This window comes from Macrobrachium nipponense, chromosome 25 (assembly GCF_015104395.2).
Source record: "Macrobrachium nipponense isolate FS-2020 chromosome 25, ASM1510439v2, whole genome shotgun sequence".
Lineage (NCBI taxonomy): Eukaryota > Metazoa > Arthropoda > Malacostraca > Decapoda > Palaemonidae > Macrobrachium > Macrobrachium nipponense.
This window is the reverse complement of record NC_087214.1, coordinates 74,594,284-74,618,697: the sequence shown is the minus strand read 5'-3', so window position 1 is coordinate 74,618,697 and position 24,414 is coordinate 74,594,284. Positions and strand designations below refer to the sequence as shown.

Sequence of the window (24,414 nt, the reverse complement as noted above, 5' to 3'; positions counted from 1 at the left end):
TGGTTCTCTGGGAAATTGTCCATGGACAAAGTATAGGTAATATTTAGCATAGTACCAGGTAAGCAGAAATATTAGAAATATTACATGAAGAGACATAAACAAGAGAGCAAGTCTGTGGTGCCCTTGGCATAGTCCATTCGTCCTGAAGACTTAGTAGACAGTTCCCTGGTGGGATCATTTGGCAACACTGGATGATTCATTATGATGGCAATTTATTTCCTTACCAAGCACAATGAACACCAACTATTCCTAAGGGATCAACTAAGCCTAACAGGTGGCAGTAGAGAATTTTAAAGTCTTTGATAAAGTTTAATGATACAAAGAAAATGAGAAAAGCACATCTTAAATTAGCTTCATAAGCAATTTTTATATCTCTAGGATCAGTCAACAGAATTCTACTAAATCATGCTCTCTCTTCACCTTTCTAACAACCTAACACATAAGCTATCAACTCCCTCAGTTACTGGTCAAGTGAGAACAAATTTGTGTCTATTTCGTCAATTTACTTTATGTTTCCTGCATGATTTATCCATGCTAGGCTTGTTAAATTCATGTTAAAGTGCTTTCATTTATTGTATTCTTAAGATAGAAATTTGTTTTGTTTCACAACACATCGGTTAGACAGGATGAAGGCCATTAACTGAGGTCTCATTTGACAGATGGAAAACAAAGACAATTATGACCAAAATCCTGAGCTGATTTGATTCCAAAACTTGACTTTCACTGTTGGTTGAAAGTAGGACACTCGCATTACGATATGTTACCTTCATTCTACATCAATGGGTCATGCCAGTTAAATAATATGAGGAAAGGGTAGAATCACTTTAATGTGTACTGCATTTTTTTCAATGAATAATGCCATAATCCTATGATGGGTTGGATCTAGGGAACATATTAGTACAGTATAGCACTCTATAATTTCAAATCCAAACACTATCTATGTCTCTATATCTACAAGTCACACGATAAAAGAACTTGTAATCTCTACATTAACTTTGCCTTATACAGTTACCAGTACTTCTTGTTAGGCTAGTCATATTTTTTTTTAAATATTTCCAACTAGGACATATATGTTTAATCTAACCATGATACCCTCCTTCCATTAAGTTCTTTGTCATGAAGATTCCTTTATTTCTTACTTTTAATCTCAATCTATTTACGTAACTCAAACCCAAAATGAATTTTCATTACTCAACCTAAATCACAGATTAAGGGGATCAACTTACCTTGAGATAATTGCTGAAGAATTATGAACACATGGTAAAAAAAGTAAGATTATATGAAAAGATGTAAAAATAAAAATGGAAGTGTCCTCTATATTACCATTTTACAGGGTTATAGCAGCAAGGTTCATCATGAACTATACTCAATTATTGTTAGAAAAGTTTGAGATCTGAAATGTTTATCTATTTTCTACATTCCTGTTATTGTAAACTGCAGGAGGTATAGAGCAATTGCTTTTAAGCCTTGATGCATCATTGCCTATACAGGCAGTTTCCGGGTTACGTCGGGGGGTTTTGGTCCTGTGATGAAAGGCGAAAACACGGTGTAACCTGAGACATTGCTGACTTGAAAACGACATAACCTGCTGCATTTTGATTGAGCTTTTCATAAAAAAACCCTGCAAAATATTGATCATTCTGCCATTTTGGAGCCATACTAAAGTTCCAGTTTTCCGTTGGACTGGCGACATAAACCCAGAACATGTGGTGTAAGCCAGGAAATAAATTTTCATGAATATATCTGAAGGGCAACGTAATCTCGGAACGACGTACTAAGTACTAAGCTGAGTTCGATGTAACCCAAGGACTGCTTTTATATAGGAGATACAACAAGAGGTCTCTGAAACAATGCATTATACCTACATTCAAAAGTGTGAGACTAGTGTAGTGAAATTGATCCTGATACTGTCCTGTGTAATTGCAATGCCAAAATCAAGACACAAGGCACAGGTCTTCCAATAATATACAGTGAGGGTGCAGGAAATGTAGTGCCAAGTGATTTAAAGTGCGTGTGTACTACCCAGGAATATCATACTGAAACTGAGGCACATCTGAACAAAAAACAAAAGGATTAGAAAAATGACAAGGATAAACATGCAAGGATATCAAGTCATCCAAAAGAAATATCCCCTACAAACCAAATTTTACAAGTAATTTTCATTTTCCTAGGTATACGAACCATAGCTTTTGTGAATGGAGTTCCTCGTACACGGTGTGGTTAAGCTGTCGCTCACTAAATCCCATTGGGTAGGCGTACATTACCTCGTGACCTCAGATGGCCTACCTATAATCTTTGTGTGTACCAGCCAACTCATAGGAGTCAACCCTCAACACTATAGCAGAGATTGGGGTGGTAAAAGGGGTTAGTTCTTTTATGGTTCGTATACCCAGGAGAAATACAAATGGGTATTTTTTAAAATGTGGCATTTGTTCTTAAGGGGATACAAACATACACACACTTCGGTAAATGGAGCCTCACCCTTTGGTGGGAAGCTAGGTCATCTTCCTGCTATGAGGCTTAACAAGTGGGCGTACCCCCTAGCCCCAGCAGCGCCCGAGTTTCCTGAACAACTTTTCCCCTCACTGTCTCACAGGGGTTAAACTCAAAAGTTTACGGGATGTGGAGGAGGATCTTGATGGCTTCTCTTTCCTCATGCCACAACCCACCTTGCCCTTGCTCCCCAAGGGAAAGTTGTGGGTTCACCCACTCTGCTGGAGGTGTGAGGGAGAGGGATGATGGGAAGCTGGGGAAGGTCATGCGGCCCACGGAGGTCCAGGAGAAGCTGGAATGTAAGGGGGCATGGGTGAAGGGCTGAGTGGGCCTTTCTTGATGACAAACTCCCCTCATCAAGTTGCCTACACCTCTTCTTGAGCACGTAGCATTTCTTGTGCGTCTCTCTCACCCGACAGGAGAGATGCACGGAACGCGGGTCTACCCGAAGTGGGGGCATAAACTTGTTGCAAGACTTGTCTTTGCCGACATAATGATACAAAACCTGCTTTTTCACCGAGGGTAACCATTTCACACAGAAACAGGACACTCACACGCACACAGTCCACATACCACGAGCAGAGCAAACACAATACACAATAGTACCAGGCTCCTTAAGAAATTGAATATTTAACTTCTGGGCTACTAAGCAATCACACAAAGCTGGAATGAGCAAAGACCTTGGAAGCACATACTACACACATACAAATCTCAGCATTGAAATGGGAGAACCACACTGTGAAACCCAACGGCGAGCACAGCCGGGAACGCAAAAGATATGGTAGGCCGTCTTGGGCCACAAGTTACCTAAGCCTACCTGATGGGATTTTGTTTTGCTATTAAGGCACCTCGCTCAAGAAACTCCATTTATGAAAGCATAGGTTCGAATCCCCATAGGAACAAGGATGTATTTACACGCACAGACAAGATCTCTCGAGTAAATTTTGCATCGGCAGCGGGTGATGAATAAAACGCTTAATGCAAGGATCTTGAACAGGCCAAAACAGAAGCCTCATGGAAAATTTCATTGTCCTGAAGCGCCTAAGCTTTAAAACTAAATTTGGCATTGAAACACTGAAGAAACGTTTGTGTATTAAAGCACTGTGAGTTCAAAAGTCAAACGTCACAAAAACTTTAAAAGTAGCAAACACTTCATCAGGTCACGAACTAGTCATATTCCCAAGTGCAAGATGACGTAGTAAAACTTGAAGCATGAGAAAGGAAATGAAAATCTGTCCACGTTCAAAGTGTTCTCTTTAAAAAAAAAGAAAAAAAATTTGCCTATTCTGTTGACCTGTTAAATGAGGATTGTTACGAGAGGGATTCAAAATGCCGCATGACTGGCAGTAGCTGGACATCAAAGTGTCTGGAAATATTTGGTACTGAATTATGCAGTTTTTATGAAAGGCAAAAATGACCCTCTTTCTTAGTTCCAGATCCAGTGTGCAGTGTATGTGGCATTTCAAATGTAAGCAGAGCAAGAAAATAGGGGGAAGCATTACCTTAAAAGTGTACTCTACCTGACTGACTTCCACGGGTTCCTGTAACAAAAGCCAAGGAATATAAATACACGAGAGATAGAGATGCAAGAAATGAGGTGGATTCCTTTGCATTCTAAACACTGTAAAGTTTCTACCTGGAGATCTCATGCCTTGGATTCAATCGATATTTCAAATGGAAATTAGTTGGTACGTATAAACTGGGCACTTACAACGACAGGCGACTGAAATAAAAGTGAAGGATCCATAAATGACTGCTACGTGCTGGGCGATATTTTAGGTGGAATTGTATTTATACCCTTGACTTACACAACTATAATTATTGCAAACCAAGTGCTCATATAGTAAGCAGAGTATTTTTTCTAACTTATTCTGGCTTTCAAGTGCACTGGTATATACCCAGGGCTAATTGTAGTAGGTAAAAGTTGAAACAGGAAAGTTCATACAACTTTCAGCTAAATGATATAGTGTGCACTGTACTATATTTCTATGTCAAAAATTCCCATCTAAGTCATGAAGACAATCTCATAAAGTTAAAATGGAAGCTCAGTGCAAGTAAGAACCTCAAGAGGAATATAAAAATGAAAAAAAAACATAACTTGTTCATCCTCTATTCTAAAGTTATCACCTTCATATATTGTGGCCTGATTCAGAAAACCTGAGTAAAAATTTTTGCTTGGTTGGACCAAAAATGACCAGTGAAAAAGGCACCTTTTTCTTGACATAAACAAACAGTTTTACTATTCATACTTGATGTGTTGATGGTTTCAGTTATAAATTAAAAATTCTAATGTTCCATAATGCAAACCTTTTATTTGACTTATAGGGCATGCAAAATTGAATTTGTAAATATTTTGACAGCATGAATATACTTTGAATTCAATTAATCCACCAAACTTAGTTACTCAGCACTCAGTTTGATGATAAGGCAGTACATAGTGACAGAAGATATGCTATCATGGCCCAATTTTTAAAGGAAAAGTGCATTAGCCTGCACAATGGAAAATAACTTTCAAAAACACCTTTTGGATTCGACCTGCACAAATCAATTCGATGACTGAATGGGCCGCAGTGGCTATAGTAAATAAATTGCAAAAGCACCTTATGCCATCAGGAATGTCAAAGACTTGATAGCTGGTCTTTTTTGTAGACGACTACACACAGTAAATAATATCTCAAATGGAACCAATATAAAGGAGCACCTGACATATACTCAATGAGCAGATGTGGGTCAATTTCACACCTCACCATTACCAAAATGAAGAGTGACTTCAGCCCTTTAAGTAACATCTGAAGTTCCATCGTTTATGGATAAATTCATTTATCTATAAACTGGGAACTTCTTACCCATCACTCTAGCCCAGTGTCTATCTATTTCCACTCGAATCAAAATGGAGTTCCCCATCTTCTCAACCAGACTAGGTTCTTGCACGGCTAGTTAAGTGGTAGTAACACTCCCTCAGCCTGTAGAAGTGTATGAAGTTGGTGTCCTAAACATCTCTTAAACATCTCGGCTGCATTTTGCAAAGTTTATGCGACTCATTCAAGGGAAAGTGTGTCCTTCTCCACCTGCGTGGCTAGCCCGGATCAGCACCAGACTATATTGCTCAATGGCAACAGAACTTAGTTACACTCAAGTTGTAGTCATGTATTTTCTTGCCTAGAGGAGCCATGTATTTCTTTAATATAGTTTACTTGTCAGAACAAATTACAGTACAGTACAGGAAACCACAAGATTCACAGGTTTGCGATTATAGAACTTCTCTATGGAACAAATACGTATAGATAATATTCACCTATCGCGGTATATGTATTTCACTGAGAAATATTCAGTCATTACGTACCTACTTTCATAGTTTCATGACTAAATGCACTTTTTTTCAGATAAACTTTTTAAAATACTCGGGTACTATTTTTTAAGAGAGGTTCAAGAGCTTCTGGGGGTTCTCTCTCTCGTGTTTATCTTTGATTTGTTCTAGTGTGATACACTGACATAAAGTATGAACTAAGATTGGTTGCAATACTATGGGGTTAGACACTTAGAGGTACTACGTATAGTATGTATACTTGGCTTTCCCTTCCTGTGACATCATTTTCATGACTGATGGCTGCTTTTATGTCCTCAATATCGTTGCATATAATATCTTTAATGCATCTTTATCCAGGCCATGACCTCTTTTCCAACTGCTGTGTTTTGGAACATAAAAGGGATATTGTCTGGACACACCAGTTTTCAAAGGAGATACTGGTGCAAGAGAAGACTATTAATTGATGTAATGACTGGCAATACCACAATGAATGTTCTCTGTAACAAAAATCATCAATTGAAATCAATTTTGTAGCAGTGAAACACTATTTAGTAATGTTTACTCTTAATGTGAGTGCCTGTGGTGAGGAAAAATAAACTTAGCACCAGTTCTTGATAACCAAAAACACTGACAGTACTGCAGCACTTTCAATTGCAGAAAAACAATGGCTTGCTGAAAGTAATGAAAATAAAGTCAAAACTGTGAGAACCACAACAAAACAGAACAGGTCTTAATACAAGGCGTCTAAGTATGCCCTTCGGTTTCTAGGTGATGAATCAAGTTCCTAATTACAGGACTATGATACTGGAATATTTGCATAAAATTTGCCACCATAACTACTGAGATATTTCACTCCCTTATCACTGTACTAGTAACAATTGTTATTAATAAGTATACTGCTCATAATTTTCTTACTGTCTGTGATTTCCAGACTAAGGATAGTTTCTGAAACTGGACTGACTGTAATTTTGAGTTAAACTGAAAACCCTCTTTGAAATGGAAATGATCTTCCACATACCAACTTAGTGACAGCACCACCTCATTTCTCACCATAAGAATAGTAAAAGACAATACTACAGCATTTGTTTTAAAAAAATTGCAAGAAAATGTCAAAGGAAATTGAATTTGAGCAAGCTTACCAATCAAAGAGTTAAGGCAAAGTCTCCAACTTGCAATAGTAACTAATTTCTTCTTTTGCTTGATGAACATATTTTTTTTCTATGGCAAATTGGATGTTTCTGAGGCTCAATAAGTATAACAATGCAAAAACCAAATTCATAAATTTTTTTTTCTAAAGAGAACAAACATGGCCATGTACGTAAAGCATGCAGAAAACTATTGAGAATTTCAAATGGTTTTTGGCAAATCATGCATCTCCATGTCAGACAATCATGGGAATCTTATGAAATGTTATTAAACCTTTTAAAAAGAGGACATCAAAACAAATCTGTTAATAAGAAACAGTCTACAATCACAGACAATCATAATTGGCAGGACTGAAACACTTAAAACATGAGCAGGGGAAACTACAGAAATGGTAAAACTCGAGGTGTGTGGCAATCATAAGCTAAACAGACGGAAAAGATCACAGGTTACGACACAAAAACCACCAGCTCAGAGAGGTAAGGGAATACGTAGTACCAAGTCCCTAAGAAACCTCAACCTTACTTCATGACGCAAACAATTGCCTGTTTCGTCAAATGTTGTGGGGAAGCGCCGTGAGTTCCGATGTTATCAAACATAAAAGTTTTTATTATGATGCACGTAATGGATTTAGTTATATTTATAGTACTACCTAGGTCACGCTTAACTTGAAGGAGCTTTGATTATCCACTCTCTGCACTGCTCTAATACCTTGAATCCTATGTTGAACTGATATATGTATGTAAATCTACTGTCAGTACACCACTTCATCTCCTATACATCTGCAGCTTATTAACAATTAAAATTTCAATAAACTGTACGAGAACAAGAATGCTACCTGAACGGATCCTACAATAATACTCGATTTTTAGAAAAAAATGGTTAAAAATGGCTCCTGTATAGTCTATAGCACCACAGTACCTGATTTTGAGAGCTCTGATACACAGATCCTACACTGGAAAGTTTGGAGTACAGAAAACGACAGGTTCTACTTGACAAAAGTAAAAGTACTTTTGTGCCTTAAAATGTATTTTTCATTCCCAGTCTACCTATCCTGGTTCCACTTTTGATATCCTGAAGATCTAATGTTCATATGTGGATCTTTCCTTGATTATAATTATCTGTATTACTGATTGCCTGACTGCCTACTGCTCTTTAGAAATGGACAAGAAAATTCCAAACAAACTACATCAGCAAACTGAAGACAGTTTTACTGAATATATAGAATTCACAAAGCCTCCAGGACCAACATTGCAGAGAGAGAGAGAGAGAGAGAGAGAGAACAGAAGGATGATGTACAGTATAAGAAGAGAGAGAGAGGAAGAAAATAGGGATGATATTTAAGAGGTTGAAATCTGAACGAACCTGCTTGAGTCTTCTACAGTCTTAACACTATTTGCTGATATTATGCTACTCAAGGCATGACTGTCAAGTACCATCCAAACAGAATCAGACAGTCTAATTTGTCCATGCACTCTGCTTCATATTCATGTTACCATTCCTACTCCTGTCCCATGATTCCCTACCAGTATCTCCACAATGCCAATGGCCATAACTGTTGCAACATCAGATGAATCAATTAAATAACTTCGGCTAAAATCCATCCCCAACATTCCCTGATAATTTCACCACATATCATCTTACTGCTCGAAAAGGTGACGGCAGCAAACTCAAGATGGAAACGGGCACCTTTCCATTGTCATCAGATGCATAACAACCCTACTGTCTCTGCCATCACCAGAGGACACTATTCACTCTGCCATTGATCAAGTTCACTTCAGCCAATGACCTGAATTCAGTGTTACCTCATATCAAAATAATAAGCTTGAATATTTGCAAATAAAGTAACAACTATAACATAGTCACTTGATAGGGATCTAACAAGAGTATGTTTACTAGAAAACTTTGTACCTCAGTGTAATGCAATGCAAAATCATAGGATATAAAAGGTACTATAAAAGGTTGAACTCCTTCAAAAAACAAGGCGGTCACCAGTCATGATTCCGTTGACACATACAACACAAGATACTTGTACTAATGTAAAATCCACTTAAAACAAAAGCCAGCTGCACATATGAATGTAGATGCAGTTTAAACCAATGCATTTATATGCAATTTCTATGCACTTACATATAACTATTCTACTAAATTCTAAACATGAAATGTCTGAAGCCTACTCAGACTCATGCCATCTCCATGTAAGAATAAACTTATCTTTTCATCTACGGTCACAATGATTTTTTCAAGAGTAATACCATTTCAGCCTATTACCCTGTGGTGTGTTTCTATCATATGCAACAATGAGCAACCATGGACATAAACAGAAACATTCAGGGATGAAAACATGGTTACCAACCCTGATATGAAAGAGGTACCAATTCTGATATCAATCAAAAGAAGGGACTCCCTATTCCATTCAAAGGTTACTTCTCTTATGCTACTTTCTCAGTTCATGGGAGCAATCAAACTCTGCTGGCTAATGAACCAAACTCAGACATGCAAACTCAAAAGACAAAAGATGCAAACTCCTGGTTTCCATATAACAATTCTTCTGAAGAAGAGGGAACAGAAAACCTCAAAACATATAGTAACAAGAAATATTTGGTTTTTAGTTTGGCATGACATTCAAAAGTTAAAAATGCTCTACTCACTGGAACAGTCACATCCTGAAACACAAGAGAGAATCATATACTAAAGAAAAGTCTGTCTATATAGCGGGAGCCTGCAAATATAGTAATGTCACACACACACATATTTGATCCCATACTAGCAAATGATGTTTACAAATCTGTCCATAACCTAGATGAGGTTCTCATTTTGGCTTAGGGTTAAATCTACTTTTATATCTTCAAACTGAAATGACTACTATATATAATTATGATGAAGGGAATTGAATACTTTTACAAATGCAATGTTCAGATATCTGACCACCTAAATTCCAATCTAACTGAGGGATCTAAACTTTTCTTTTCCACCAGGTGGGGGCATGCAATAAAATAAAAGAGTAACTAAAGGATTTTGAATGAAACTGTGCTTATTCAGAAAAACCCAACTCTCCCAGTTTTGATGATTTCAAAACAGTTCAGGAATATACCAAATTATAAATGAAATTCACAACCAAAAATAGAGCTAGATCACAGGTCCTTAAATAGATGGTAGGACTTTATGATCAAAATACTGTACGCATTGATTATTATTGGTACAGGCAGTCCCTCAATTACCAGGAGAATTGGTTGACGGCATTTGGCTAGTAACATTGTTAACCAGATTTTTGGCTCCGGTAAGTGATTTTCGACGCCAGTTAGCGATTCTTGGTGTCGGTACACAGTTCATTGGCGTCGATAAGCGGTTTTTCAGTGCCGTTAACCAGTAAACTGTGGCGTTAATCAGTTCGTCAGCACTTACGGTATCGTAAACCATATTTATTACCATGATATTTTGATGTTCCGGTTAACAACGATTTTTGGTAATTGTCGTTCCCTTACTGTTAACCGGGGACTGCCTGTACAGTATATCAGTCAAGCTCTTGGGGGCAAGGATTGAGATACATGTTCTTATGTGATAAATACAGAATTCACTTGACTACGTAGTACCACTGACTTAAAATGACTGCACAAGGCATCGTCTAATGGGATTTAAATACGGGTTCCTTTCCAAGTGCTGTGGAGATGGTTAACTGATGTACCCTCTATATAAAATTACAGAACTAACTCAAATTGACTCTCACTCTCAGAATGAGTTTGGATAGATCCGCCCTGGTCATGGTTGAAAGAATAAGTTCCCTCACCTACCAACTACGACATTCTTCAGGCTTTTGGCACCAGGTCGTTCTGATTTTACGGGAAAAACAACAGTGCTGATCAATCCAGTTGAATGTACGTGGGGTGGAAAGGAAACTTCTTAGTCTTTTGCTTTTACCAGTGGAACTATACAAAAAACGCAATGTTGCAAGCCCATCCACATCTTCAATATCAGTGATTAAAAGCAAAAATTCTTTCCCCACTTTGTGTGAGAAAGCATCTCCAAAAATTATGGAAGGTTCAGAAATAAGTAGCTGGTACATTGGAAGTGGATCAAAGCTCATTGTAGTCAAGACTAAAATTAGTAAGCACAATGATTCTTCAGGGTTCATTAACAGAAGTATATACTCAAAAAGCATATAAGACTCAGCAGAGAGCCATTTGCCTCATAACTTCAAGGAATGCCCAAGAGGAAGAGCTCTTCTGGGAGATAATAAGAACACAAATTAAATCTTCTGAGACATCTTTATTTGGTGCACTAGGTCTCAGAAGCTTGTAAGAATCCTTTAATGTTAACATGACCAAATATAGAAAGGGCTATTTCCAAGGGCCACTCAAAAGCTGCCTTGTACATCTTCATAAATCATGACGCATGTCTTAACTTTTGATCTTATGAAAAGGTAGAAAGTAGTTCTTAAAACCCTGCTGTGATAGCAGAAGAACTAATAAAGGAAAGGGAAACTGCAGATCATGGAATCTGGAATTGCCTCAGACAGACTTCCAGAAACAAGGAGTTCATACAGAAAATTCTGGTTATACCTACAAATAGTTTTCATATTTTCAAAGTTTCTGTCAGTGCAGAATGCATCCATGGCAACTTTTGTCCCCAGGAAAAGGAAGATAAGGAGGGGAATGTCACTACCTTCTTTGATGGCCACATTCCAATATCTGGAGGAGATCTGAACTTGTCTTGATGTGCGAGTTCATGCAATGAGTTGATTATCTAATGCAATTTAAGTGGAAATTTCTTTAAGATTAATCTAAGAATTGTGATTACTGGTTCACTAAAAGGCCACTGGTATAAAGGAGCCCCAATATAATCTGAGGGCAGTCATGAAAATGTCTAGTAACGGCACTTGCAAGATAGGACTTGGTTTCATTACTGAACCCTTTAGTGTCCAGACCATATTGATTTCAAATGGTACACACAGGAGGGGAGGATGTGTCTCTATCAATGGAATTTCTTGCATTGGAAAAAGAATTCACTTCCCTGCTTCAAAAAATCTTTCCCTAAGAGGCATGTGATAGACACTTTATGGAGTTTTCCAACAGCTATCCAATGAGGTGACATGATTTTTTTTTTTATTTCTTTTGTGGCAGAGACTGCAAAAGCCAAGTCAACCTAAATGAAGTTTAGCCACAGGAAAGAAAGTGTGCTAACCTCAGAAAACCAGCTAGGCACCTTTCACACGAGACGGAAACCGCGGTGGAATCCGCGTGGATGCAACTGCCTCGTGTGAATGGGGCCTTACAAACACGTATATCTCGAACCTTGCGGAATCCGTGATGGTTAACAAATCCACGCGGTTGTGTGTGAACACCCCAGTGCTCTGTCACTGACTTTCCATCCATGCAGACAAAACCACGCGGATGCAACCGGCGTGTGTGAACAGGGTCTTAGAGTAGCTTTGTGATGGCTGCAGTAGTTTATATGAAAATGGAAGCAGAATGAACTGGAGTTTTGGCAAACGCAAAAAAACTTGGGAGCAGTGTAAAAGCAGTTCCATGCTTGAATAGGCCTTCATATGTGATAACAGACAAGCACTGTTGCAGCAGGTAAGTCTAAAGAATCCCTATGAGAGAGAGAGAGAGAGAGAGTTATTTTTGAAATGTAGAAAAACTAGCAGTGAAGGTATGTCAGCCACAGTTTCAAGTTCATGGCTGGACATGAAAGCAATGCTGTACATCTCTTAAGAATAGATGAACACATATCTGGTCAACCTAAATAAAGCTGAAGAATGGGATGGCATAGCAAAAGCACATGGCCAATGCCAGAGCAGATGAGAAACGATGACCCCAACTTTCTTTTCAGAAATTTGACCATGTGATGGACTAGAGATATAACTCAATCCTAGACCACACAAATTGTAAAGTGAGATCTCTACGGGGTACTTTTCCCTTGGCTTTATACCACCCATGGCATGCTAAAGTAAACCAGTGTGTAGACACCAAAAAGGGCCAACCCCAATCAAACATAAGGCTGAAATATGTAATAAGAATCTCGTAGGGCGCAGGAGATAGCAGTAAAAAACACACAATGATTTATACTACTACAAATTATTTCTCTCTAAATATCAAGATTTACAAAGCTAAGTTGGTTATGCAAGGACTTCACAGTCCTTGGTTCAAGCTCCGCTCACCTCATGAAAGATTTCGCAGACTAAACATGACCTTACCATACCTGTGAGCCAGGAATGGTTGAGTCCGCAGGTCTATGTATTGACATCAGCAGACAGAGTTTGGTTCTCTCAGGTCCTAGCTTGGGTGAAGAGCGAGCTTGGGGACTGATCATATGTGGATATGTTCAGTCTCTTTAGCACAATGAACCAAAGCAATGGCCTATCCCTTGCTTATGCTTCTCATGAGAGACTTGTAAACCTTTATGAATTCTGAATTGCATTCACTTGGAAAATATGACCATAACAAGATGATGAATGATTAAATGAAACCTCTAAATGAGGCTGACATAAGCCTGGAAAGCACCGCAAAAGCATCAAATGGGACTATGGTACAAGTGGTATCATGAAAAGGGTCAGGTATCACCAAGGTCATCCAAGTTACACACTGATGGAATATTTGACTGTTGATCACAGCAGTTTAGGAAGAAATATTACTACACTGAAATTATTCAGCAGAGTCTAAAACTTTGACGAGTACATAATAAATTAATTGGAAGAGACAGCATTGAAACTTTTTTTCATGTCCAGCACTTGGTTAACAAAAGAAATGAGATAAAATAAAGGTTGAATAGCAACTCAAAAAACATTGGCAAAATGATCTGTGTTCTTGTCAGTCTGAACACAAGTTAGTCTTGAGACTTAATTGGCGTCCCATAATAATTCTCTTACATTTTTTACCAAATGCATCTTTAAGGTTTCATGTGCCTTCCCCAAATTAGGACCATGAATAAGACTCCATACTTCCATCAGGAATTTCATTTTTATTTTGTTGGAAGAAACAGTGTGCTTGAAATAAGCCAAAAGTCTGGCTATACTTCACAGGCCAGCCAAACACATCTTATCATTTAGAGGGGCTTAGTTTATGAGTTATTCCCCTATACTTAGGATGAACATATTTTGTGGAGTGATTACAATTTAGGACTATTACTTTGTAGGCAGTTGGCAACAATTTTTGTAATGCTTCAAGTGTTCATGGAAAATTTTGAGGGCTTTCCTTTCCAGCATCTGGTAGAATTCTACTTCATGAAAATTTTCAGGTTCACACGCAATCTTCAGTGATATAATGTTGCAATGTTCGTTTCTCCTTAATGATGTCCATAACATTAGCTTTTTCACTGGCTATTCAAATACTGAACTAACCTTTCTGCTGGATTTTTCTGAGCAAATTGTTTTCCGTCAAGGTTCTTACGCTGTACTTCACACGTACTGTGTCCACCTGTATTCAGTAACTGTGAAAGCTTCACCTCCTTATATACCCCTGTATAGGCAGTCCCCGCTTATCGGCACTCTGTCAATGGTGGTCCGGTTTTCAGGCGTCGTATAGCACCATAAAATCGGCGATTTATGGCGCCATAACGAGCCATGTTCTGGTTATCGGCACCACAAGGCCCCTATAATAGAGTTATGGCGCCATAACATGCTTATCAGAGGCGCCATGAACTGGTTGTCGGCGCCATAAATGGCCGAGTTTAGGTTTATGGCGGTTTTTGCTTATGCGCACCTGCCGAGAATGGAACCTGGCCAATAACCAGGGACTGCTTAAGTTTTTGAAGCTCTAAAATAAAAAGCTGCACTATACTGGGTGAAAGCTACTCCCTTTTGGCTGGCAAGCCATACCTTGCAGCACAATGAGGCTCATGTTCCTGTGCAACAATGTGCAGTCTTATAATTGACACAGAACATTCTCATCTTGTCTGGTTACAGGAGCAAAGCTCAACACAGAAAAATCATGAAGAAATAATCAGTTGTTCAAAATAAACACGCTAAAATACTCACAGCCGAAGTGAGGTAAGGTTGCTTGAATATGTCATCAAGAAATATGATTTAAATCCATGACTTGAAAGTCTTGGTTCAGATGTAATGATTTAACTGATGATTTGACAACACTGGTTACATGGTGACCAGCTGCAGTAAGGCAAGAGAACTTGGCATCTCATACAAATCAAATTAAAATATGCGGAAACCTGTAGCCGAGCTCAGTTATTACTCACTTGGCTTCTCTTGAAAGTTCAACGTAAAAAAGTAAAAAATTATAGGCGTAATTGTAACTCTGTCAAATTTAAAGCCAGTCCCAGAATAAAAAATGACAAATCCAGAATTCATGGCAAAAGGCTCATACTATAATCCTCATGGGAATTAATATATTCAAGTTTTTCAGAAAGCCAAAAATATCATGAATTAGAAAAAAATGTATATGTGCCTGCACAGATATATTATACATAAGTCCAAAAGAAAGAGATGTCTAATAAAATGTGATAAAGCTGTAACACAGATGAAGATGATTAATACTTTAAATGTAACGATCAAAATCAACAAAATTATCCTTTACAAAACATGACATCTGATATAATCGTTTTCAGTAATAACCAAACTCAATTCATTCAAGAACGGGAGAGTTGGCTGGCCCTGGCAGAAATTCAGTGTGTTTTTGGAAGACTCTGAAATAAAAATGTCTTGAAACAAAAAGCAATGTACACAATATATAATATGAGACACCACACGTACAAACACCAACACACATGAACACTGAAATCTGTGCTTGCACTAGTCTTAGTCCTAGAACAGAAATGAGAGCATGCATGGTCAACACTCTTTTCACAGCTAGGTCACAACAGCAGGTTCTGGAATAAACGGGGCATCGGAGTCCTTGATCTCACCTGCTCTCTAATCAAAAGTACGGGAATGTTCGCAATTCGTTTCGCTAACCGAGTTAGTCTCAATGCATGGGACGGTCAAACAAATATAAAGAAAATGTGCGTACCTCTCCATTGGGACAGTTATTTGGCGCGTTGGCATGCGAGCACTGAGAGTTGCCACAGTTGGCACAAGACACCAGTTCATGGGAGTTCCTGTTGGCGGCTGCCACGTCGCCTATGCCCCCACCACAGGTACTACCTCCACCCGTGCCCAAAGGACCACTTGGACGCTTCCTTTCCGTCTGGAACAAGAGGAGGAACATCCACAGTAGTAAAGGCCACTTTTAAACTCAATGTCAGGAGGAAAGCAATAAAAAAAATGTTTAAATAAATGAAAGTCAAATGGCAGCTGAAGAGAATGATCAATATATGGGGCCATCTTTCGATTAGTAACTTTATTCTAGGGAACTTTCCTCAAACATTGGGAGGTGGAAGAGGCCGATAAAAACCGGAATCCACTTGATTCAGTCCCTGTCACAGAAATTTCTATTTTGAACCCTTTGAAATCGCGATCATATATCATGCTTGATGAACATCTTTCATGGACCACTGAACGGATTGGTTTATATCTCAGTTACTCAGAACTACTATTCATGATCTTTCCAACCTGTCTTAACTTCAGGTCGCAGTGCAGTGAAAGCAATGGAAAGAACATGACCATTTTAAGAAGTATACAGAGGCAGAATAATGACCTCTAGAGTGCCAAAGGCCTACAAACATTTCAGAAATGTATCATGATTCAACAAACGTTTATGCTTAAAGACATAACATAATGTTCATACTTCAGTTAACTAGTCAAAATGATGTAGTCAAGAAAGCACATTATACTATAATGAATATAGCTGCAATGTAATTGATTGCCAATACTGTATGTAAATGCCTCCTAAGTGTGCGTGCGGTGTCTTTCATGCCAAACAGGGTGCAAACAAAAGAAGCTTGTGAGGTACAAAACTAAACTGGATTCCACGTCTTTCATTCTCACTCATTCTTTCCTGTTCTAACGTAAAACTTTATATGGACGTAAAAAATAGTCGACAGACCAAAAAAAAACAAAAGTCTTTATATGAAGTATCTAAAAAAGGAGATCAGTTAACAGGCTCTCTCCTGCAGTAGCACAAAGGGCCTCCTACTCCAACAGTCAACTTGGTAAGATTCCATCACATCCTATTTTGCGTAAACCTAAACACCTGTTATAGCAGATTCACATCAACCGTGCATTTGGCGTCTAGGCCAGTCCCTTACGACGCTCCTGATTGGCTGTAGATAAGCCAATGACAGGGCTGGAAACTTTCAGTCTCTCTCGAGAGTTCACATGGGCTGGATGTGTTTCCATCCCTCCTGAGGTATACGTCTTTCAGATGTGGAACATACATCCTGCCTACATGAACTCGCGAGAGAGACTGCGAGTTTCCAGCCCTGTGATTGGCTTATCAACAGCCGATCAGGAGCTTCATAAGGGAAGGGCCTAAACATCAAATGCACGGCTGATGTGAATCTACTATAGTATATGCGCCATGCAACTGCATTCAATGGGACAGATCAAAATCTGATATCATTATTCTCATCTTACAAATTCCTGAAACTTCTTTTGCATGTCATGCTTTCTCGTCTGCATGCAGATAATGTATGGACTACACCTTTCCCGGATTGTTTGTGTTGTCACTCATTTCTCTGGAAATGACTCCACTTCTGTGTGAGGCTACTGAAGAAATGTGATTAACTTTACTCCACTGAATAGAGTGGCCTTTGTTACAGCGTGGTGAGGAAGCATAGGGCTGGCCGAGTATGGCTGCGGAGGGAGGTGTATAATACAGAGGTAGGCCTGCAGGAGAATCAAGTGGCGACTTTGTTCTGGGGGTTTAATTATCGTCTCCTGTGAAGCAAGCACTACCTTGTGAGCCATTAAGAAGACTGCAGGGAGACAGAAGACACACAAGATATGCCTTCCAGTCAACTGCAGGTGTCATACCACACACTACCAAAGTGAATGTTTATTAACTTATAGTATTTAGGGGATATCTTTTTTCCTTTTCTTTTTGAGTTGACATTACGGTAAATCTTTATTCATTACATTTTCGTCTTCATTTACAGTTATACACTGACAGGGGTCAAAGAAGGTCTGCATCAAACAAGTCTTGAAATGTTGCCTCTCAATGTTTTCACCAACAATCAGATCTCTATTATTTGCCGCTAATATAGTGAACTAGCTGTGCCTTGAGTGAATTACAAAACAATGAAAATTAAAATCGTCATAATATCCACCTGCTCAGCTCAGATGCTGTGATTACTAGACACATCGACAGGTCTGACCCTATGATTCTATTACAAGATTCAATCTATGCTTCCTGTGGTAACAAGAATAAGACCCTTGGAGAACAATCAACTCGAGTCAACCTAACCAATCTTCCTGTGACCGTACAGTTATGCAAATAGTAATTTGTATTTCTTTGTTAAATAAATTGGCATAATTACAAAGTCTCACAATATGTGCAAGTTTAGGATCAAAATCTATTAACCAATAAAATATACGCTGCCTGTATAGTTCAACATGGAAATACTCTAATTGCAAAGATTATTTTTATCTACCATGAAGACAGTGTCCAAGCTGGAGAGAGAGATAAATGGTTCTAACTCTGCTGGATTTGAATTACCTGGTCAATTCCCTATAACTTTTATTATTCCACGTAAACCCTCAAAGATCTGAGAATGGGGAAGGCAGCTGCCTGAATCCTTAGAAACTTTAATATTAAGCCAGTTTACAGCATTTTTCAAATAAAAACTATCCATAGTTAATGTATAAAGATCTGTTTTATAAGAGAGGGGGCTGGCGGGTGGTTAGAGAGAGAGCACACTAAAAGAATTCCTAGCTAAGAGACTCATTTTCTATGGATTATGTTTCAAATTCTCTCAAACTTTCTATGCCCCCGCCTATTCGCGGTTTGTGACTTCACCTACTCGCGGATTTTTCTGCAGAACGTATATGCACGTCATTCACGGAAAATTTCCATACGTACGTGTTTGCAGAATTTTCCATGCGGAATATTCACTAATTGCTACATTTTCATATTGTTTTCGTGACTAAATACATTTTTCATGATAAATATATAAAAAAAGGCAATTATAAGTGTTTTTAGAGGGGTGTAAAGTATTCACGGATTTTGGCTACTGGGGGAGGGTTGTGGTCCTTATCTCCCGCGAATCTCGGGGTCGACTGTAGTAATCTCCTTTATTTTACTGTAAACACACAACTGTTTATCAGCAAACTAATTTTATATAAGCGTTTGAATTCATATCTCTGAGCTTTTAATATTGGCACTAAGAATACTGGAATAAGCAATACGTATTAAATTCATACTGAAATGCTTGTTAGCCTAAAGTTTAGCTTCTTACAGTAGAAGTAGCATGTACTCTAGTCTTTACTAATCTGGGTCTCTTTCCCCTTACTCATAGTGTTTCACTCAAGAAAATCCAGGGCAATGAGTGGATCTTCATGATATGACTACAATCTTTGAAGCCTTTCTACTGTATGTACATACTAATTAGGAAAACAACCAATTGTTTGGATCTGTTGGTGTCCTCTCTCTCTCTCTCTCTGCACTTCTTTCCACCCTACCCTGCGATCTACAACAGTCAACTAACAGTACAATACATATTTCACTGCTTAGGTCAAAATACACACAATGGATCCAGGCAGCTCTGTTCGTGCCTGGCAAGATGAGAATTACTGCATCAAGACTCTCCCATTTTCTATCATAATATACATAGGAATGGTGTACGTACTGTTAATTCAGACTCGACATATCTCTCTCTCCTTTCCCTAACTGTAGCCACAATAATAGCTGAATAACAACCAGTTACATAATGCTGTACTTAGGTCAGCAGAGGCCTTCTAGATTTTATTGTAAACTAGTTAGTGGGGCCCGGTACCCGGACAGTGAGGCTGGATGCCACGGCCCCAGACGATGTGACTGTACTCTAAAGTAACAGTTATCTAACACCAGCGTTTTGTTGTACCTGCCCTACTTGTCAGAACGTAATGTTAACCGTAAATTACCAACCGAGCGGTAGTTTTCCCGGATGTAATTTTCACCCGTACCTGACCATATTCAGCAACGATTTGAAAATGGCTTGGTCTTGTTAGTTAGGTAGTCACTGAATAGGGAAAGACCCTCTCCCCTCTTTATCCCCTAATGCTAATGAATGGGTCCGTCAGCTGTTGGGGACTTACGTGGGATTCTGCACCGGTGAAAAGTGCTTACAGACAGACAGACAAAACTAGTTTTTTTTTTTTATAGTAAGATGTGACCAAGCTGTTTTTTTCCTCTCCTGGTTGAGGAGTTGAACATAGGGTCTAAACTGGGTTCTTTGGTTGTCGATAGACATACAGTACTACCAGGGGGTCGCCATGCGAGAGAAAGCAAGTTTATGGCATCTTTGGTATACTGAGAGGTTCAGTATGCTCATATTTTGCCGCAAGAAATGCTAATCAACAAAAATACTTCAGACAGCAACATTATCTAAAATTGTGACAAAGACCCTAGTCCCATCAAAACACACTTCTTAACGTTTCAGTGCGCATGTCTATTGAAATCTATAATTTCTCTTTAAAAGTTGTTTCAGAAATGATCTACCTACAAACTTGCACTTCTATCATTTTTAACCTATATCCTCAGACATTGATATCTTCATTTTGTTTTGTTAATGCGTTCACGCGTCAGTGCTTGTTTTTACCTCTGCCACGGCTATTATTTGGTTCTGCACGTTTTTTTGTTCGCTTGTTGTGTTAGTACGAGTACTCAAAACAGCTATACTATCACTATCAAGTTTTAGGAGAAATTCTGCCTGTAAGTTGGACTCGTGACATGCAACAAGTCCTTGTTTTGGGAAGGGATGGGACTGTAACTTTCGGTGAGGAGAAACCTTTTGAAGATGGTCATGAATTTGATGAACCATTATACCTTTTGGTAGTGGTCCATTCGAAGACAGATGCACTAAAAGGACTTCAGTACATCATGTAGTGCACTAGTAGTCAACTGTCCTAATTTGTCAATCTCTCAAATTGATGTCTCTCACACTTTTTCAATTGCGTGTTTATAGAAGAAACTTTACTTTCTCAGTGCGTCTATGCAATAGATGCCCGATGAAAATGAAACAGTAACCAATACAGGCAGTCCCTGGGTTGCATCGGGGGCTCTGTTCCTACACCGCACAAAGATGAAAAGTGGCGTAACCCGAGACATCGTCGAAAATCGTAAGGAAACACTACTTTTAATCCTTTAGGTATCTTGAAAACAATATAACCTGCTTTTCGATTGAGCTTTTCATATAAAAAAAGAAAACTCAAAATTTTGACCGTTCTGCCATTTTAAAGTTCCAGTCTTCTGTCGAACTGGCGACGTAAACCTAAAACACGAGCTGCAACCAAGGAAATACTTGACGACTATATTTGAAGAGCGACGTGACCTCAGAATGACGTAAGCCGAGATCAATATAACACGGGGACTACTTGTACCATGTTTATTCTTCAATTGCTGAAGTAAAATCCAATGAAGAATCTCTGTTGGCACAAGGCCTTCTTCATCATTAGCAAAGTCCCTCGCCACTCCACCAACACAAACTACAATCCTTTCACCTTCCTCTGTATGCTGAAGAAGTGCCTGACTTTTCCAGACATTTATGGACTTTCCCTTCCAACATCTCTTCAAATACACCTTACTATAGTAGATTCACATCAACCATGCATTTGATGTCTGGGCCAGTCCCTTACGACGCTCCTGATTGGCTGTTAATAAGCCAGTCACAGGGCTGGAAACTCTGTCTCTCTCGAGAGTTCACATAGGTAGGACGTATGTTCCAACTCTACTGAGGGATACTTGGATACTTTTGAAAGACTTATCCCTCAGGAAAGGTGAAACATGGATCCTACCCATGTGAACTCTCTCGGGAGACTGAGGAGAGTTTCCAGCCCTGTGATTGGCTTAACAACAGCCAACCAGGAGCGTCGTAAGGGACTGGCCTATAAATAAAATGCACGGTTGATGTGACTACTAATTTCTTGGTTATTTCATAACAATCTGATGTATCTCGTCACTTACCTAAGTAAGCTGACGTGTTACTACATCTTCAATGATTTTCCAGACCCTACAATTCACTAAGTTTTTGAAGTACGTGATTGGGATTACCTATTACTTATGTATTTCATTGTACAATCATTCATATGGGAGAACCTTTCACAGAATGGAGGGTCAATTGAAAGAATAGGCAAAGTTAATGGATGTCTTATACGTAGGTACAGCCAAATTGAGATAAAAAAACGAGAAGCCACATACAACAATGAAAGACGGGACCATGAAAATATCCTTCAAAAAGGGAACCCAAAGAGCACAACATCTGAAGAAGAAGAAGAAGAATAAGGAGAGAGAGAGAGAGAGAGAGAGAGCGCTTTTGGACAGAAAATAGACCAAATGAGTCTGCTCATTATCTTCTCTTCCTTCATACTTCAAATTTAATCCATTCTTGACCTTTAGGCTGGACACCGGGCTCCTAAATTATCCTGGAGTTTTGAAACTACCGTATGCAAAAATGTTTAGAATTCTTTTTAGCATTTTAACGAAGAAAAACACGCTGATGTTTCATTGTGAAAAAGAATTACTGTAGTATCAGCAAAACCACAAAAAATTTAAAACCATGAAAATCTATCTGCAAAATAAGAGTAAAAGAACTTAAGACATGGCTCTAATTTTGTAAAGCAGAAAAAGAGCAAAACTTACTATACGAATAAAAAATTCTTGCACAATTGCACAGAAAGGGCTGCTATGAGATGCAAAAGAAAAATACCTTAATCTAAACCTCTTCAAAATGATTACTCGAGTAGTAATCCTGAAATAGTATACACCTATTTTCACCAGAAGTAATCAAGTCAAACAAAGGGTTCAAAACGATACAGGTGCACCCATAAAATGAAACCGACACCAACAAAGGTTCCTGAATATTAAACATAAATTAGGCAGCCTACAAAAGGCAGACGTCAAAACTTCTTATGAATGAACAGCATGTATCTCTCAATAAGGTTGAGGCACCATAGCAGCAGGACGTCAACCAAGATCTATATATAGGCACTATATGAATTTTATAACTTTCATGAACACTAATGCCTTAGTATGTCTTCCTTTTTCTGTGTCTGGATGGCTAGGGAGAGTGGAAGGAGCAAATCAAAAAGGTTTAGTAAAGAGAGTAGACTGAAAGGTGAATGAATGGAGATACCATCTCCACTACAACAAACCCTTCATTTCATTATTCAAACATTCCAATTCTATGAATTTGCCTATTACTACAGAGAGGATAGTGACGTCCAAAAACAGAAATGAAAAATATAAATGCTCATAATAAATATACTATCTGGATACTTGCCTACTATTAAAAGTTAGCTTATATCTCCCCGCCTATCGGTGCGGTGATATAAGGTAACTTCAACACTAGGTAAGATTCATCCCAAATAAATGATTCTAAAATCTTTTACAGGAGCTACCAACTTCCCCAATTTCATCTATTCCAGATGGCTACCTACGTAGGAAGGATGCACTAAAACCAGAACTCTCCAGCTATCATCAAACTGGAGATTTGAGTTTCATACCTAAATCTGTGTTGAAAACAATGACCTCTATCTGGGGTGTCGACTGTGCCTGCCATCTTTTAGTATCTATTTGCTGCATGGAAGTTTGGCTGACCTTCAGGTGTCTTGCAGTTTCCAAGATACTCTATCACATCACAAACTCACTTCAACTAACTGAATGAGCAATTTTTGTCCGTATAAAATATACAAAACACAAGCTCCAACTCATTGCCTTTAATCTAACTGAAAGTGCAGTCCATCTCTGAGATTGGCAATAGGTTCTTTGAACATTTCCCAAGCGCATCATGCAAATATTGGCGATGGTTAGTCTGTGTGGACAACAAACATACAAACTGTTCCTACACTTGTAACCGGTTCCTTCCTACAAATTATGCAGTTTGTCTGGAACTATAACTTATTAAGGGAAGTAACTATCAAGATACAGCTGTTGTTTTCTGCTATGTACAAAACATTGATAAACCCGTCGAAAGAAAGTATATAGAATAATATACTTACAACCAAACTACAGGAAATAAATGTCTAATCTCGCTCACTCGAAGTTACAATCCTCCATCTCTAGCTATTATAACTATATACACTTTAACACGTCTTATAACCCTGGATAGACATTAGTCAAGAGCCAGCGTCCGTCGAAGCAACACTTCGAGACCTCTATTTTCCTCTCGAAGTCAGTTTTTTCTCTCAAGTCACTAGTTAAGGCCATAATTTCCGATTTTCAGGAAGGTGGTCGCGCTACAGTAGGGGCCAGGTGGCCATTCGGTATTTTACCCTATAGTATGACAGAGGTCAGCGTATCTTCAGGACAGTAAATATTTGCAAGTATTAGTAAACGTCAATGAATAAAGTCTTCTGTCAAATTACATATGAACGAATGCACACTGGCCCATAATGGGGGGTGGGGGGGTGGTGGGCGTGGCGGAACGGACGTTGTAGCAGTAGTAGT

The 24,414-nt window shown here is 38.7% G+C and overlaps 1 protein-coding gene across 1 annotated transcript in view; it reads right to left on the bottom strand.

Annotated features, from left to right (window-relative positions):
• Positions 1 to 24,414, bottom strand: part of LOC135199545 (glutamate-gated chloride channel-like) — a 393,487-nt gene that overhangs the window by 4,873 nt on the left and 364,200 nt on the right. Inside the window, exons 12-14 of the mRNA XM_064227700.1 lie at positions 15,904 to 16,080; positions 9,595 to 9,609; positions 3,996 to 4,034 (exon numbers count right to left, since the gene is read on the bottom strand). Of these exons, the coding sequence (XP_064083770.1) occupies positions 3,996 to 4,034; positions 9,595 to 9,609; positions 15,904 to 16,080 (231 nt within the window). The remainder of the gene's footprint in view (positions 1 to 3,995; positions 4,035 to 9,594; positions 9,610 to 15,903; positions 16,081 to 24,414) is intronic.